The sequence below is a fragment of the Penicillium samsonianum genome, assembly GCF_028829775.1.
Source record: "Penicillium samsonianum strain IBT 33392 chromosome Unknown utg000007l_segment0_segment0, whole genome shotgun sequence".
In the NCBI taxonomy this organism is placed as follows: Eukaryota; Fungi; Ascomycota; class Eurotiomycetes; order Eurotiales; family Aspergillaceae; genus Penicillium; species Penicillium samsonianum.
The window spans coordinates 1,813,650-1,830,007 of NW_026643265.1; the positions used below are offsets into that span (position 1 = coordinate 1,813,650).

Genomic DNA, 16,358 nt, shown 5'->3' on the forward strand with positions numbered 1-16,358 from the left:
ATTGTGCCTTGGTCTTGATATCTCGGACTCGTACCATTCACCATGACTCAACCAAGTCCTCCGAATGCCCCGCCAGACTCCGATCCTACTGCTGATTGCAAAGGCGAGCTGAAACAAACCCAGGACCTCGATGTTGGAGCGACAATTCTCAATGGAACAATAGACAATCTGGAAGTCGATAGTGGCGAAGCTCGAAGTGTTCTTCGAAAAATCGATATGTTTTTACTTCCTATACTCGCATTTACCTATATGATACAGGTATGTTAAAGAAGTTGTTTGAGGAAATATGATCCCTAACATATATCTTGCAGTTCTTGGATAAGTCTTGTGTCTCATATGCCGCACTCTGGGGCATGGTGGAAGATGCTCATCTGGTTAACGATCAGTATTCCTGGCTTACAACTATCTTCTACTTGGGATATATGGCGGGCGAGTTCCCAATCAATATGCTCTTTCAGAAATTTGACATAGCGAAGACATGTGGTATTTTCATCATTCTCTGGGGCGCCACTCTTTTGTGCATGACTGCCGGTCACAACTTCGCCGGTCTGGCTACAGCGCGTCTATTTCTTGGCATATTAGAAGCCGGCGTGAGTCCTTGCTTCGTTTTATTGACAACAATGTTTTACAAAAGGTTGGCTACATGAGACTGTCCAAACATTCTTTTCTGAGGCTTACATGAGTTATAGGTCGGAACAGCCCCTGCGAACCTCCATCTGGTTTTCCATGAACGGGGTTGCAAATATCCTCGGTGGGTTAATCGCATATGGCATCGGCCATTTACATGCTGCTCTTCCAGCGTGGAAATTCCCATTCATCATCTTCGGCTCGATAACCATTGTTTGGGGTATTATTTTCGTTCTTGTGACTCCATCCAATCCGACAAAGGCCAGATGGCTTTCAGCCAGGGAAAAGGAAATTGCGGTCTTGCGCGTTATTGAGAACGAGACGGGCATGGATACCAAAACATTCAAGATGGAACAAGTGAGGGAGGCCCTGATTGACCCTCGATTTTGGTTGATCAACTTGCATTGTCTGGCAAACACCATTCCAAACGTGCGAATCCCTTCCAGTCTCAATTCACTTTGGCCAAGCTAATTCTTCTCAGGGAGCTGTGTCTGCATTTGCCCCACTTATAGTCAATGGATTTGGATTCACCAAATTTGAATCCACTTTGCTTGGTATGCCATCGGGTGCTTCACAGGTCTTGGCATTATTGATTTCAGGGTATGTTGCGAGAACCCTATACAGATTCCTGCCTTTCTAACCTCATTTTCTCCAGATACTTGGCTACCCGCTTCCAGGACATCCGGCATTTCCTGATGATTGGCGGACTTTTGGTCGCCCTTATTGGAGGGGTTTTAATCTTTGCCCTCCCCGAGTCTAATCGTATTGGTCGATTGCTGTAAGTTCTTCCTCGCTTCATATAAATATTTTCAAAATTTGCTAATCAATTACAGCGGTTATTATCTTCTTGTTGGCTTCAGTGTTAATTTTGTCTTGTCCTTGACCCTACTGCAATCTAATGTCGCCGGTCGAACCAAAAAGACCATGTTTGCATCTTCATTCTTCGTCAGGTAAGTGACTACTTCGCCTAAGTGATTATTAGATACTCACCCCGTTATGAACAGTTATTGTGTTGGCAATCTCATTGGACCCCAGCTTTTCTTTGCGCGTGAAGCACCTCGGTATCAATCCGGATTTGCGTCTATGATTGTATGCTTTGTCGTACAAATTGCTATAGTTGTCGTTATGTATACGGTCAATGCTCGAGAGAACAGAAGAGTAAGCTGCAGATCCGATCCTTGACTATATCAAGCATTACTAAAAGACGCGCAGCGTGACCTTCTCAACCCGAATGATACTGAAGTCCATCAGGCTGCCGTTGTATCCCTCGGCTTATCAGACATGACAGATGTGAGTTCTAGCCATAAGGCTTTCCGCCTTGGGCTCGGTTGTCTGACGAAGTTCTATATCAGGTACAAAATCTGCACTTCCGATATGTCCTCTGAGTGTAACAAAGGTGGCAGGAATTGGAATCTATGTCACTCATTGTGAGCTGGACTAGATATAATATTAACTGGGCCTTCTGTCCACACTGTGAGACCGCTTAACCTTGGTAGTTCTCTCTTTCTATTATGTAGTTGGCTTTCTTGCAAATTTACTTTGTTTTCTATAATCCAACTGTATCAGACAATACATTTCTCAATTTTCGAAAATCATTTGGTAGGTGTTAAGAATACTATAGGCATGCTGCAATAATTTACACAAGGTGGCTGAGAACTGCAGCCAGAGGCAGACATACCTAAAGTATTTGAGCGAATGTGTGCCCTACCTAGGTACTACCTGCGATGTACGTAAGTACTATATACAGGATGACATGATGAACAAGAACTTTTGTACTGACCCATTGAGCAGGAAATATTTTGGCTATTTTCTTTATTTCGATATAAGGCTCGAGTCGAATTTATTCGTGGCACGGAGAGAAGTTATATAGATCATTAGAAGATGCCCAGGGGCTTGATAATTTTAGATATTTCAATGGACAATTGACTTTTCCCCGGAAAGTTTCCAAAGTTAGAAATTTTCCAGGCAACCTAATTCCCCCTTTTTTTCCGCAACTATGTATGCTCCATAAATATAGTAGGATCGAAAACGCCCGGTTGGGTAGGCAGCCCTGTTATTTATCCTGTTGCCTAAACAGGGCTCGACGAGGGTATAGTAGCCGGTACTAGTTAGGTAAAAGACCCTGAACGGAGAACACCGTAGCCAATCAGCGTGCAGAATATCTATTATATCCACTCCTTAAGCTTTTGCTGCCGTTCATGCAAAGCTTGGCTTCAGGCTTAATCTTTTATTTCGAGTGTTTGTTCTCATGAATCTGCTTGTCGAAGACAGGAGATTCAGATTCGATTCTTTATATAGTAGCTTGCGATCCTTTGCTGTATAAAGTTTATTTTAATGCAAGACAAAAAAGAATCTGTCGCCGAAGCAGAACCAGTAAGCCTGAAACAGTGAGCATAGTGTAACTTCCAAGGTTCGTATGTTCAGTGGGGCTGAGCCTACCACTGGCCCAGTGAAACCGTAAGATTGATACATCGTCTCGTGGCAGTTTAGCGTAGGCGGTACAATTTCTACGGGGGTATGGCGGGGGGTCTTTTGTCCACACGGGGTCTGGAGGTTGGTTGCCGTACACCCGACCATCGCTACGACTCTTTCCCCGATTCTCCTCTGAGGACTTTCCGATTCCATCCACAGTCGACAGTGCCTGCGTGTGCTTCAAATAACGCGCATCGCATGCTTCGCTTTTCATTCTTTACTTTCTGAAGCACCATCATTTGTCTGTATCACTTCCTGTCGTTTCTCCATCACCTTCTTTCAATTTCATTCGCTTGTCAAACAGATAACAATGGAGCTTTCCGCACGACACCCTCACTCAGTTCCTCTGGGTACAAAAGACCTAGGTCCAATCTCCATTTTGGCTCCATTTTCGGCCTTGATCATCTCTGTCGTGTTGGTTGTATTTTTCTTTGTTCGATTCTACGTCCTCGAGGGATTTCTCATCCGTCGTCTATATGGCCCCATCTATACAGAGATGAGTGAGTTAAACCGTCGTGGCTTCATCAATCACCACATCGCTGGTGTCACCAAAGTGATCATTTTGATTGTTGCCGCGTACCCGTTTGTCAGTGTCGCTTTCTGCAATGGACCAACATTTAGCACGCCTTTCGTTAAGGGGTCAATAGTGACACTGGGGGACATGCTGATTGTTGTGGCTCAAATGTTGATTGGGATATACATCTTCGAGCTGATCTACCGCATGAAGTTGTCACCCGTGGCTGTGATGCACCACGTTGGGACAATCTTCATTGGGCAAGCGGCGATCGCAATCAGTCTGCGACCGTTACGCGAACCCGACGCGTATGTCGAGTTCGTCCTCTGTACTGTCTGGGGTAAGTATATGGGGCTGTGGTCTAGGGACGAAAAGAGAAAAAAACACAATTACTAATGAAATTGGGGTTTAGGCGCATTCGATGCCGTTTTCGAGTTATTCCCCCACGCCGCTATTATTCTGTATCGAATCTTCCCCGATCGGCACGAGCTCCTCAGCAAGGTCTTCCTCTTCTCCTGTTTCACGACCGCATTGGGGACAGTCACCGAGACTATTGTTACGATGTGGCTGTTTGCAAGCACGTGGGACCGGTGGCGGCTTGCCTTCAAGATTGTCACGCCCATCCTGCATCTGGCGTTCGCCACAGCCCAGGTCCATGGCAGTCTTGTCTTCTGGCGGATGTATCTCCGACAAAAGCGCTTGCAGAGGGAGGCTGACGAGGAAGCCAAGTATGTCTATGACGGGGGTGATGGCTCGGTAAACGATCTTCAATCCCTGAGCCAGAGTGGCCAGGGGGAGGTCGGCTTTGGCTTGGTCAACGTGGGGTCGGCTGTCCCACTTGTTGATACTGTTGGGAAGGCACGTTAGTACCTTTGTATGTGTGGACATTTTAGGACAGCGTGCACAATGTATGTACAAAGTATTTATTTCACTCTCGTTCAAAGCGAGACTTTAAGGTTTTGCTCTTTTTTCGTGTAATTTATCATAGTTGGTTTGAAGAGTATGTCTGAATTTGAGGCATGTACTTGTACATATGTAGCCTGATGCAATCTAGGTCTTAAAGGTGATGCTCAAAATTCCCCTTGCTTTTTAGCCACAGTGACATCCTTATATAACCCTAACCCTGATGTTGACGGGAAGGGACAGGGCAGTTTAATAGCCAAGACCAAACCGCCACTATTCTAGAACATTCTTGTCAATATATTTAGAACAGAACCGTCCACTTCTAAAGGTAAGGTTTTGCAGCAATCCAAGCCGATTGGTTTTATTATTATTTCCGAGGAATATGCACTGTTGATCTGTTTTATAGTTAATCAATTCGCTGTAGTGTAGGTCTCATCCATATTCCTCTTCGAATCATGCGCATAACTCATACAATTATATCTAAAGATTAGTAACTTCAGCAGTCTTGTACACGATATTGTTTAATACCGTCACCAGTAATCACGGCAAGCTTAGAAGGCTGCACAAAGATCATCTCCAGCTTGCCAGGGTCTTTTAGGGCAAGGTTAGAAAGTTCTGGGGAAAGTTAGAGCTTTCAGCCGCTTAGTCTGCGCTTAGTCGGTCCATGAGTGCTTGCGTTGTTGCCCTCCAGGGCTCCAGGGCTGTGGAAGTACTCAGGCTGCGGCCAGCCATGGGAACATACATAATGTACATGGAGGTAAACGGGGTCCTGTAAGTTAGCTACTTACATATGTATGTAGGAGTATATGTAGACAGTCAGGTTAGCTATACATAGTTAGTGAAGTCACATTGCTTGGATTGTATGCTTAACTCGACGCATTCATTCCTCTCCATTTGCTGCAAAGGCCATGGAAACTTCAACTATACAGGACTGCCAAAACTGCGTGCGTGTTGTAAACGATTAGTCTTTACATGTATGGTCTTTTGTGTGCGACATGGAATGTGAGAGTTACATGCCCCTGAAAGAAGCCGACTGGCTTGATAGATCTGCATCTCGGCTCATCGTTGCCTAATATTGTGTTTCGGTACAACCGAATTCCAATTCTCGAGCCGATACCTGCCAAATAGGGATGCTTGTGTAACGCGACTGCGCTGCCTAGTTAAGGCCGCGGCGACTACTCGATTGACGAGAGTACCGGTCTCTCCGGAACTCATTATCGGCCAATTGTTTCTAGGCTTCGGGGTATTGTGATCGCTACAATAACCAGTCCAAAATTGATACTATGTCAAAAGGGGTTTAGCAAAGGACATACAATAGCAGGAAGGGAATCAAGATAAACTGGTAAAAATTAGGGTCTGTTAATCACAGTTCAGCGTCTGATAATAATAGAACGTGGTAGCATGACCTCGTGCCCATGACGTGGCGTCGATGGAACTTGGTCGCCTCACGAGAAACAAGACTGTGTCCGCTTTCCATTCATTCCTCCTCCATGATATGATCAAATGATACAAATGCATCCATTAGAGGCATCTCCCCATTTATCATCATCATCAATTCATCCTCATTTCAATTCATCATCATCTCGATTGATCATCATCACCATTAATTGCAGTACGGGGGATTTCAACCCACCACTAACTGGTCTTCTCATGCTGTTTAGCCATTCGCTGCATGTCAAGACCTATGATCGGTTAGTATCCCGTGCCAAAGATGCGAGGAAGAATTGAGTCTCTGCTAACTTACCAAAGTCTTCCCACGAGCGCTGCCTGTCCCTCTTTCGAGGGCCTTTGCCATGCATAAGGTTGTCGAACCTTTGCGAGTTATGCATCACGATGTAAGCCAGCGCGTTCACACATGTCACCCCAAAGGAAAGAATCCACACACGGAGGACGGTTAGCCAGGATGTGGCTTGACCGAAGACTCCATATGCGGCCATCATGGTTGCAGTCAGATCGACGGAACCCACGGCGGCGAGAAGGTATAACGACGGGCAGTTGGCCCAGAACGAGCTCGATCCAGATCCATTGATGCGTGTTATCAGAATCAACCAGCTCTGAGTCAGAGAGATCTCCAGGAATAAGACCTCATCTCGTGAACCCCAGCCTTCGATAACACCTCCGTCTTCGCCCTGCAACAGAATGGTGCCCAGCGTCACCCAGGTACCCACTGCTAGAATGAACCCTAGCACGATTGATTCTCCCCAGAGTCTTGGCTGGTTCCATTTCACAGGCGATTGGGAATAAGTAGCGTTGTCATATGCAATAGCCAAGGTTGCAATGTCGGCAAAGATGGCGAGGAGGACAACAAGGCGGAGGTCGAGGGTCTCATTCTTGATTACCATCCACAGTCCGAAAAGGAGTTCCAGATGAATGGACAGGGCGATCCGGAACACCACATATGAGTACATACGGTGGAAAATTCGGCGAGCGATCTTGATCGCTGCGATAATTGCGGACAGACCAGGTTCCAGGAAGACAATATCAGCAGCAGAACGGGCCGCATCGGATGCGCCCTCAACCGCAATTCCCGTGTCTGCCTTCTTCAGCGAAGCAGCATCGTTCACACCATCGCCAGTCATTGCCACCAGATAGCCACGTCGCTGGAGGATCTCAACTACACTGTACTTATGCTGAGGGTAGACTTCCGCGAAGCCGTCAGCGGCCTCAACAAAGTCATTCACTTCCGAGCCAGACATGGAACCGGCGCCTGTGACACCAAGTCGCTCAGCATTGTAGATGTTTGTTCCGAGACCGAGTCTACGTGCCGTTTCGCGCGCGATGGCCACTGCATCTCCAGTGAGCATCTTGATGGAAAGCCCCAGGTCTTGGGCCTCGGAAACCGTCTTAGCAGTGTCATAGCGTGGGGGATCCAAGCATGGCATGATTCCGAGAATCTCCCATGGTCGTCCTTGACGCTTGCGGGCAACTCCGAGTGCACGGAATCCTCGGCTGGCGAACTCAGTGACCTTTGCCTCATATTCCTTGCAGAACGGCTCGCACAGGGTGGTGTCGCTCTCCACTTTTCTCAGGATGGTCATAGGAGCACCCTTCATACAGAGCATCTTCTCACCATTCAGAGACTGCACATATGCAGTCACTTTCTTTGACACTGGATCGAATGGAAAGAACTCGAGAGTCTTGTACAAGGCGATCCGAGCTTTAGCCCTCGGGTAGTGGCGGAGACCTTTGATGAACACTTTGTCAATAGCATCGATCCCGCCTTTCTTTCGATTGGCTGCAAGGCATGCAGTCAGCATAAGCTCTTCTGCACTCATTCCAGGGACTATGTATGGATCTCCCAATGTTAGTCTGTTGCGGGTGAGTGTGCCCGTTTTGTCTGAACAGAGGATCTCCACTCCAGCCAACGACTCGATAGCTGAGAGATTCTGCACGATAGCCTGGTGTTTTGCCAGGTAAGCCGCACCAACAGCCATTGTTGTGGTGACAACCACGGGAAGACCGACGGGGACACCAATCACAGTGATTGCAAGCGTGAACTCAAGTATCTGGACAATCGGGTTTGAGCGATAATAACTGCTAATCCAGACAACCAGAAGCGTTAAAAGCACGAGAATCAGAAGAATACGAGCCATTGCGCGCAAGACACGAGTGAAGTGGCCAGCGGTATTGCCGGCCTTATTCACCAGGACGGCTGCGTTTCCGACAAAGGTATGATCACCAGTGGCAGTCACAACCATGTGCCCAGTACCGCGTTTGACCGCTGACGAAGCAAAGATAAGATCGCCCTCGTGTTTATCAACAGCGAGAGATTTCCCCCGTGATTCCAGACTGATCAACCTGAATGTAGGTTTTGTCGCATATCAGCTTGTCGCATATCAATCTGCCATCTGCCGCAATTATTGTTCCCTAAAGGAATATTAGCCTCAATATCTTTTTTCTTTCTCAAATCGCCATGGACTCACATCTTTCACGAGAATGATATCACCAAGCACGACCTCTTCGGCATTTATTTCCACGATGCGACCGTTACGCACAACCAGAGCTCTCAGGGCAAGAGTTTCCTTAAGGCTCTCGACAATGTTGCCCGCCTGATATTCCTGGGCAAATCCGACCACGGCATTCAATACGAGCAAGGCACAGATGATTCCGAAATCAATCCAATCTTGCAAGCAGCCGGCTAGGACAATGGCAACCTGGAATCGAGAAAATATTGTGAGTATATGCTTTTTCCAACCAAACTATGGTGGTCAATGTTGAATGGTCTTGCTTACCTCCATGACCCACTGGACCGGGCCATTGAAGAAGGAAATGAACTTGATGAAGTGATTCCGTTTCTGTTCCTTCATGCGATTCCAGCCATACTTCTTGCGCCGAACGGCCACCTCTGCGTCATTGAGACCCTCGTCGACCTTAGTCTCCAGCAGCTCAGGAGGGCATTGGCAAATTTCCCCAGCTCGGATAGTGATTGCGTCCACGTCAGGTTCCTTTCCATCTTCGGCCTCCAGTTCATCGATGAGGCAATCGAGAGATTCTTCGCTCTCTTCCTGGAAAGAGGCAATGGGTTTCAATGTCTCCGGAAGAGAAAGGTCGTCTTTTTCTTTAAGATCAACGACGCAGTCTTTGCTCTCGCTGACGGTGGAATCATGCGTTTCAGCTTCGGAAGCCGCATTAGGACCAATTTGAGGGTGGTCCGGGGGGTCGGAGTCCGCCTGGAGCGGCCGCGTCGATCTTCCTGGGCCTTGATACCAGCAAGCAGACTGGAACGAAACAGTCTAACTTGATCTTTCTGTTCGGCTATCATGCTGTCCGACTTTTCACGTTCGTCTTCCGGGTCAATGGGAGAATCATCTTCCAAGCTATTGTTCAGGCTTGCGCGAAACTTGTTGTATTCCTCCTCGTCCTTGGCGTCTTGGGAGTCATCGTACTGCGTCTGACCATCTCCCTGCTTTTCCTTTCGGGGAATGGTGGCTTCGTTCGAATGGAAGGGAGATATGGCAGAAAGCTTGGGCAGGAAAGGCCGCTCTTCGCTAAAGTCCGTATCCGAATTATCCAAAGGACCAGTCGAGGACTTTGGAATAAACCCTGCCAGGCTACTGGTCTGGATGGGAGGCAGCTCGGAATGATCTCGTCGCTTGAAAAGACTGAGAGATCGGTTCCGTTGCTGGTTCCGTTCCTGAGAACGGCCCCGTTGCTCGCTTTGAAACAGACTTCCGCGCGGCGGAATAGAAGCGCTACGGCTATCATCCTCGTCCGTGATACCTTGAGTCGGAGGTTTGTCAGGCGGATGACTTCTGAGCGGCGCGTTTCGTTCATCCATCATGTCTGACTTGGGTCTGGCCATGATGGCGAAACGGCAGCAAGAAACTGAAAGAAATTAGCAAACTGTCAAACAACAAAACACAGATCCTATGCACACGTTCATGGAAGAAGACCATTCATTTGATACATCAAAACCGGATGGAACATTCACGGGAAGGTACGGTGGGAGGTCGCTCTCCTTCGGACCAACACGCCCAGCTCTCAACCGACAAAAGAACAAAAGTCCATGAATATACTTACATGAAAGATGTTATTTATGCTCTGGCTTCAAGCGATGTGAGGACAGAAGTTGATGGAAGAAGAGGGGTTGCGAGTGTTGCAGGAGAAACGTTGGGAACGCCGAGGATCGAGCTATAATCTTGAAGGAACGATCCTCGACGACTAAGCCTCGGAGGACTAGGCGCCAATCACCATCTGAGAACATGGTTCATTACAGACGCCTGCCTATGCCTGCCTGCGCTTTGTTCGGTATACACTGACACTTATCGGCTTATACAGAATGACCCAATATGGCTCTTTCGTCTATGGGAATTCATCGAATCCACGGCGAGGCTCACGATACTGTCCAATCATACGGTCGGAGAAGGTATACCAGCTTATCTGAGCCTGAAAATGAGCTGCCAGGCTACGGTGGGACAATGCATGGTAACTTTACTGTTGCGTTGCCTAGGTCAACGCGCCGTGGCCTACAGTCAAGCGACAGAAATGAGATCCGCGATACCGCCCGATGGGCGGTATCAGGTGGGCTCCTTGTTGAAACATTGAGGATTCGGAAGGGCGTATCAGCTTATCGGAGCCTGGAATATGAACATTGAAAGTAACCAGTTTCCGGCGACACAGACAGCTTCGCCGTTGCCTTCAAGCTCACCGCGGCCTAGAGGATATTCAACATGATTTTTTTTCATGGTTACAATAAACAGAGTTGCTCATAGTTTATATTCAGTTAATGGCACTGAGTTCAATTCGCCTTGTCATATTGACTATTCGCTTCCCAGCACGCAGTGCAATTGGAAAGTGCGATCATCCATACAATTGAATGTGCTATTGAATGTGGGAAATCAGAATTATTCGATCTTAATCTCTACAAATATTTAGGGCAAAATCAAAATGAAAGCAAAAGCAAAAGCAAAGATTGAGATATTTCGCGTATAGATCCGTGTACATATGTAGTTCACTTTTAGGGCAGGTATAAAAATCGTGGCCTGAGGCATACACAGGCGAATCTGGCATATTACATAATCCCACGTCACTCCCGAGCCTTCAGATTCAATGCGGTCTGATAACTGCGTGTTCATGTAAATCGACTTGAGATCTCCGGCATCTCATATGATTAATTAAATAGACTGGGATTTTGTTTTTTTGTTTATTTTTGTCTTTATTGAGGTCAAATCCACGATGGTTGTTCGTTTGTGCTAGACACTCGAAAGGTGGAAGTCTCATGACCATCTCGATACCTTGAACATAGCTGAGTTCTTTTACCTCTTCGTGCATTCTCCCTGGTCTTTGCCTTTTCAACGTCGCGTGTCATCAGCAATCATGGCTCCTGAAATCCCAGGATTCTATTATGGTAAGTCGTGTCTTGATGCGTTTCTTCCCTTCTGCCGAGGTGCGCGAGGGCAGTACGTAAAGGCGCGTGGTACTGAGTGCCAGTCACACCCAAGCTGTATTGTACTGTCTAGCATCTGGGCTACTGTGTTATACGCGCAGTAATCAACTACCCCCTACACAGACTAACTCCTGTGTCAACTCATACTGACTGAGTATCACAGACCCGGAGAAGAAGAAGTACTTCAAGATTCAAGCCAACCATGTTGCACCTCCAAATGCACAATACTCACAGCAATCCGTGAAACGAAAGCGGTCCGAGCTGACGGTTAGTAAGAGAGACTTGTGTGTATTAGTACATTCACTAATCAATCTCAGACACGCGAAAACAAGACACGATTAAAACAACGTGAGAATAAAGAGACGATCAGGAAAGCCGCATCGTTGAAGCACCCGCTAGTTAATCTGCAAAGAGAGATTGGAGCCGTTGAATCATCCTCCCGTGCCAGGCAAGAACAGCAGGCTCGCATCCAGGCCAGCCAACTGCATCGTGGAGAACTCCATCGTTTTGAGCCATGGCCTAGCTCGTATAGCATCCGACATGTCTTGCGCAATCCACGTTCTGGGACACTGATTGCCGGTGAGTTTCATTGGCTTTTATTATCCCGATACGTGGCTAACATGAATGGCAAGGCTCGGCTCGCGGATATGAATCGTCTGTATCGTAAGTTGATGGACTTTCGCTGTCAAATTCCAATTATGGCATGTACTAACCAGTGAATAGGGTCTGTTTTCCTGATATTGACGAGTCACAGTGGAGCTATGATCACACCATGGAACGGGTGCTATTCAGAGAACCGTACTGGGTGGGCACATTCATCCCAGCACTTCCTTTCACTGTTTAACGCCCTTTCTAGTTAGGATCCATGTCTTTGAGCCACTCAGGTTACCTACTGTACGTGTCCATATAAAACTATTCTATAGACTCACTGCTAACAGCTCCAGTGCAACAATGAACGAAGGACCGCAGGGTGATTGCTTCCTTTCAGCTCATCTCCTCCCAGAGCCCGACGAAGGTGGCAACTACCGCTGGCCAACATGTACGGTTCCATATGTATCTCTATCCCCAGACATCGCGCTTATCCAAAACTTTCCAGTCTCTCATCCAATCCGGATCAGACCCCACTACCCGATGTCCTTCTGGTGCTCAGCGCCCCAGCCCGCAGGATCAAGCGCCCACTTCGCCATAGGAACATCCGAAGGGCTGCACACCCTTGAGGGTACCAGTAGCCATTGGAGCCTATCAAAGAAGCCATTCAAGGGCAACACGGTTTCCACGAGCAACAGAAGACGCTCCGAGCGCAGCCAGAGCCAAAACAGCGTGCATGCCGTGGAATGGATGTCACAGGACGTGATAGCGGCGGGACAGAAAAACTCTAAAATCTTCCTCCACGATCTGCGCAGTGGTGGCAGTGCCACACGTCTTCAACACAACGATGCCGTCATGGAAATGAAGCAGATGGACGAGTACCGGCTCGTGGCAGCGGGACCTAGCTCGGTATGTAGCGCTGTCTGCTCCTCCTTCGTTCCTTCCCTACGCGACACAGCAGCGTGTTAGCTGACATTCACCTCAGCTACGAATGTACGACCTCCGCTTCGCGCCAAAGGCGCTTAAGCACCATGACTCCTCGAAACCCTATCTCACTTTCCCCGATTTCTCCTCAATTCCGTTCCCAACATTCGACCTGAGCACCGAGCTCGGTCTCCTGGCCAGTCGTATGTTTCCCTTGAATATCAGAATAACCCAATTTTTAGTTCGTCCGATGCTAACATACACCTCGCTTTAGCCTCCCAGGACTGCAAAGTCCAGCTCTTCTCTCTTCAAACCGGACTGCACGTCTCCTCGCCTCTCACGGGGCATCAATATTCCTCACCACCTAGCTGTGTACGATTCGAGTATGGGAATGATACCCCGGAGTGGCGCGGGCCGCATGGACCGAGTTTGTTGGTCGGCACGGATGATGTGGTTGAGCAGTGGACCTGGTAGGGGTTGGTAGAAGTTGGCGCTGGTTTTTTTTTTTGTCGTTCCATTTTCTCTGGTATGGGAATTTGTGCATGGTCTTTGGTGTTTCTTGGCGATTTGTCTTTGAGCTGGTTTGTTATCCTGCGTTGTTGGCGTTCGAACGCAGCAAGTGGGTTTATGCTGTATGATGACAAGAAAAGTCGGCTGCTTATGCGGCCTTGTGAAGTACGTTCGGTAGTATTTTATGATAGTCTTCTCACATCGTCTTTTTAGATGTCCTTTTTAGTGACCCTTTTTTGGTAGTTTTCTCAGGTAGTACTTTTTAGATATATTTTTAAATGTCTGTTTGGGTCCTTTTTGGTGGTCTTTTTTAGTGGTCTTCTCAGATTCTTCTCAGTTAATCTTCTCAGTCTTAGGGGAAAAGGCTTAATTTGTGAGATGGACTTTTCTATGTATGAGCTTTGATTGTTTTCTGCGTGCAAGCATGTATTGTGGTGAACTGGAGGATTAGCAACGTCGAATCTTCAAGACATCTTGCAAGTCTACTCCCCTATGTACACAGTAGGAACTAGCTATTCAAGGGATAACACAATAATCGTAGGCCTTGTAGAAACGCCACAATATACCAGATATTCAAGCATTCTACTGCCATACGGAGGATCTAGGCAATGATCAAGTAAAATGATAACATGGGTATAATTGACCTAACCACAAGTAAAACCAGTATGCAACGCAGGGCGAACAAGCCAAGAACTCCCGTCGACAAATGCAAAAATAAAAAATAAAAAAACAAATCACCAGTACAAGGACCAAGCCAGCTCCGACAGTACTCCTTCGTCCCCAAGGAAAATTGGATCAGTCCAGACCACCAGCCAACCACTCACCAACCTCGACACCAATACCCTTAGCCAACTCACCGACCCAGTCACCAGAGACATTGACACACCACTTATCTCCGGCATCAGCAGTGGTATTCCCACTGCTCGTCGCCATAGCATTATGGCTAGCAGCGGGGACGACAAGCCGCAGGCGTCGCAGCGTAGCCAGTTCGGCGTAGATACGGTCTGCAACGGCTGCAACTCGAAGTGGGGTTGCTGGGGGGTTCGGGTCGATAGCATGGTAGATAGCCAGGAGACGTTCTAGGGGGAAAGAACGGGCCGTGAGGATGGTAGACGGGCCGGCGATGCCTGCGCCACCTCCGATGGCTGACGTGGTGGCTGAGGAGGTCGCGAAGGCGGAGGAGAGGGTTGATTTTGTGATGCGAGTTTTGGTTCGCTTTCCTTTCTTGTTGGGGGTTGAAGGGTCGTCGTTTGCGGCTTGCCTCTCTTCTGCCTGGGCTTGGGAGAGGACTTTCAAACGTCGGCGGTGGTGAGCACGCTTGTTCCGGGCTGAAAGGGATGACGAGGAGAATTTGGAGAAGAAGATTGTATCCAGTCGTTGAGGCGTGTGCGAGGCCAGATATGCGGACGTGAGGATCAGGGTCGAGAAATATGGCAGAGAAGGGAGAGCCGAAGGCATAGAGATTTTTGCCAGCGGGGCCCGTTTCGCGCTGGCAGGAGTCTCGTCGGGCACGATGCGGTGCACCAGCGCAGACTCTCCCTGGTGTCGGAAGATGGCTCTGTTTTTGACAAGCAGCCGGGAGAAATCCCACTCGTTGCTTCCGCCTGGGGGCGTTTCGACATTCACTACAGGTGCAACAAACCGAGGCCACAATCTATCACATATGGTCCGGAAATCCGGTATGGAACCTGCTGTCGGTCCAACCAATGAGTCGTAGACTGTAGATACAAAGTACGGGTATACCCGCGAGGAGGTTTCATCGGGCAACCCATCCACGACCGGCGCGTCCAAACTGAGAATGATGTGGATGGCCTCCTTCCGGGTATAGGGGGGAAGCTGACGTGCGGAACCGCTGCACTTTGGAGGAACAATGGCCGTGGAGTCGAGCTGAGGACTAGAACAACACAGATAGACGGAATCTACAAATCGTCGGGTTAGCCACAACATTCTATACCCAGCAAAAGTCGTTCAAAGCCAGGACTCACGATCTCGCCTAGCCGTGCCAGCGCTGACAGCAAAGTATGCGGTGCCTCTCTTTGCCTGTCAATCTCATCCAGCACCAACACGAATTTGCCTTGATTCTCGACGGGCCTCGCTGCCAAGCACTCCTCAAGCAAGACTGCAAGGCCACTGACTTGCTCGCATCTTCCCTTGCCGGATGCCTCCCATTCTTCCTTCTGGCCCAGTGCCTCCAGTGTATTCCATATAATTTTCGTCAGGAGATGCCGTCTCGTAATACATTCCGAGCTTCTGACAATGGCGTGCGGCACTTCAAGGGTCGCGAGGACAGCCCGGAGGATAGTCGATTTGCAGGTCGCAGAGATACCATGGACGACCAAGGTTGGAGGACTAGGAACATGAGGCTATTCAAAGATCATTAAGAGGTTAGCCACTTTCTCCGAGGATGATTGGCGAATGTGAGGAATTATTATCGGCATAGTGAACTCACACTCAAAAGACTGGCTAGCTGTCGCATCTGGACATCGCGACAAGGCCATTGTGTGCTCAATGAGCTGGCAACCTCTTTTGGTAGCATGAGAGGCCCAGTCAGTTTATTTCGGACCTTGTAGACTGAATGGTCAAAGGCAAGTTGCGGCATCTTGCTGAAGCTCCGAAGGGCGGCTCCTTTGGTACGCACGTGATCACGCGTCGCGCAGCAAATCTGGCGACAAAACTAAACCAATTACGAATACTAGGGTTGGAAATGGAGAAAATTGTATGAAAACTTAATTCAGCTTTCCATTGCTAAAATACATGCAAAGAGTGTGTGCAGGATCATGTACGATGACGAAGATCTGGCCCAAAGACCAAATGGCACCTATCATCAATCTCAAGAAGCAGCAAGCTGACCGGAAAATAACCAAGGCCATCAATGGACACAGGCTCCAGAGCCATTGTAATATCCATGCTCGGCTCAGCTGCCATGCAACAATG

The 16,358-nt window shown here is 48.2% G+C and overlaps 6 protein-coding genes across 6 annotated transcripts; 4 read left to right on the top strand and 2 right to left on the bottom strand.

Annotated features, from left to right (window-relative positions):
• Positions 1–42: 42 nt before the first annotated feature.
• On the top strand, positions 43–2,012 carry N7471_011525 (uncharacterized protein; the record flags this gene model as incomplete). The annotated part of the gene is made up of 9 exons (XM_057284244.1): positions 43–258; positions 312–634; positions 690–1,056; positions 1,109–1,227; positions 1,283–1,405; positions 1,461–1,577; positions 1,632–1,785; positions 1,840–1,917; positions 1,980–2,012. 9 exons carry the CDS (start codon positions 43–45, stop codon positions 2,010–2,012), a joined length of 1,530 nt encoding a protein of 509 aa, XP_057130510.1.
• A 1,397-nt stretch (positions 2,013–3,409) lies between these two features.
• N7471_011526 (uncharacterized protein) lies at positions 3,410–4,480 on the top strand (the record flags this gene model as incomplete). The annotated part of the gene is made up of 2 exons (XM_057284245.1): positions 3,410–3,953; positions 4,026–4,480. The coding sequence occupies 2 exons, from the start codon at positions 3,410–3,412 to the stop codon at positions 4,478–4,480; spliced, it is 999 nt and encodes a 332-aa protein (XP_057130511.1).
• A 1,671-nt stretch (positions 4,481–6,151) lies between these two features.
• N7471_011527 (ATPase P-type K/Mg/Cd/Cu/Zn/Na/Ca/Na/H-transporter) lies at positions 6,152–9,818 on the bottom strand (the record flags this gene model as incomplete). The annotated part of the gene is made up of 6 exons (XM_057284246.1): positions 6,152–6,198; positions 6,261–8,305; positions 8,449–8,474; positions 8,512–8,670; positions 8,749–9,234; positions 9,255–9,818. The coding sequence occupies 6 exons, from the start codon at positions 9,816–9,818 to the stop codon at positions 6,152–6,154; spliced, it is 3,327 nt and encodes a 1,108-aa protein (XP_057130512.1).
• Positions 9,819–10,305: 487 nt separating this feature from the next.
• N7471_011528 (uncharacterized protein) lies at positions 10,306–10,611 on the top strand (the record flags this gene model as incomplete). Its single annotated transcript, XM_057284247.1, has 1 exon — positions 10,306–10,611. The coding sequence occupies one exon, from the start codon at positions 10,306–10,308 to the stop codon at positions 10,609–10,611; it is 306 nt and encodes a 101-aa protein (XP_057130513.1).
• A 721-nt stretch (positions 10,612–11,332) lies between these two features.
• On the top strand, positions 11,333–13,388 carry N7471_011529 (uncharacterized protein; the record flags this gene model as incomplete). The annotated part of the gene is made up of 10 exons (XM_057284248.1): positions 11,333–11,363; positions 11,566–11,669; positions 11,720–11,981; positions 12,035–12,065; positions 12,126–12,207; positions 12,259–12,296; positions 12,347–12,441; positions 12,499–12,899; positions 12,976–13,117; positions 13,189–13,388. 10 exons carry the CDS (start codon positions 11,333–11,335, stop codon positions 13,386–13,388), a joined length of 1,386 nt encoding a protein of 461 aa, XP_057130514.1.
• Positions 13,389–14,219: 831 nt separating this feature from the next.
• Positions 14,220–16,023, bottom strand: N7471_011530 (origin of replication complex subunit 5 family protein; the record flags this gene model as incomplete). The annotated part of the gene is made up of 3 exons (XM_057284249.1): positions 14,220–15,311; positions 15,410–15,787; positions 15,874–16,023. The coding sequence occupies 3 exons, from the start codon at positions 16,021–16,023 to the stop codon at positions 14,220–14,222; spliced, it is 1,620 nt and encodes a 539-aa protein (XP_057130515.1).
• Between the last annotated feature and the right edge of the window lie 335 nt (positions 16,024–16,358).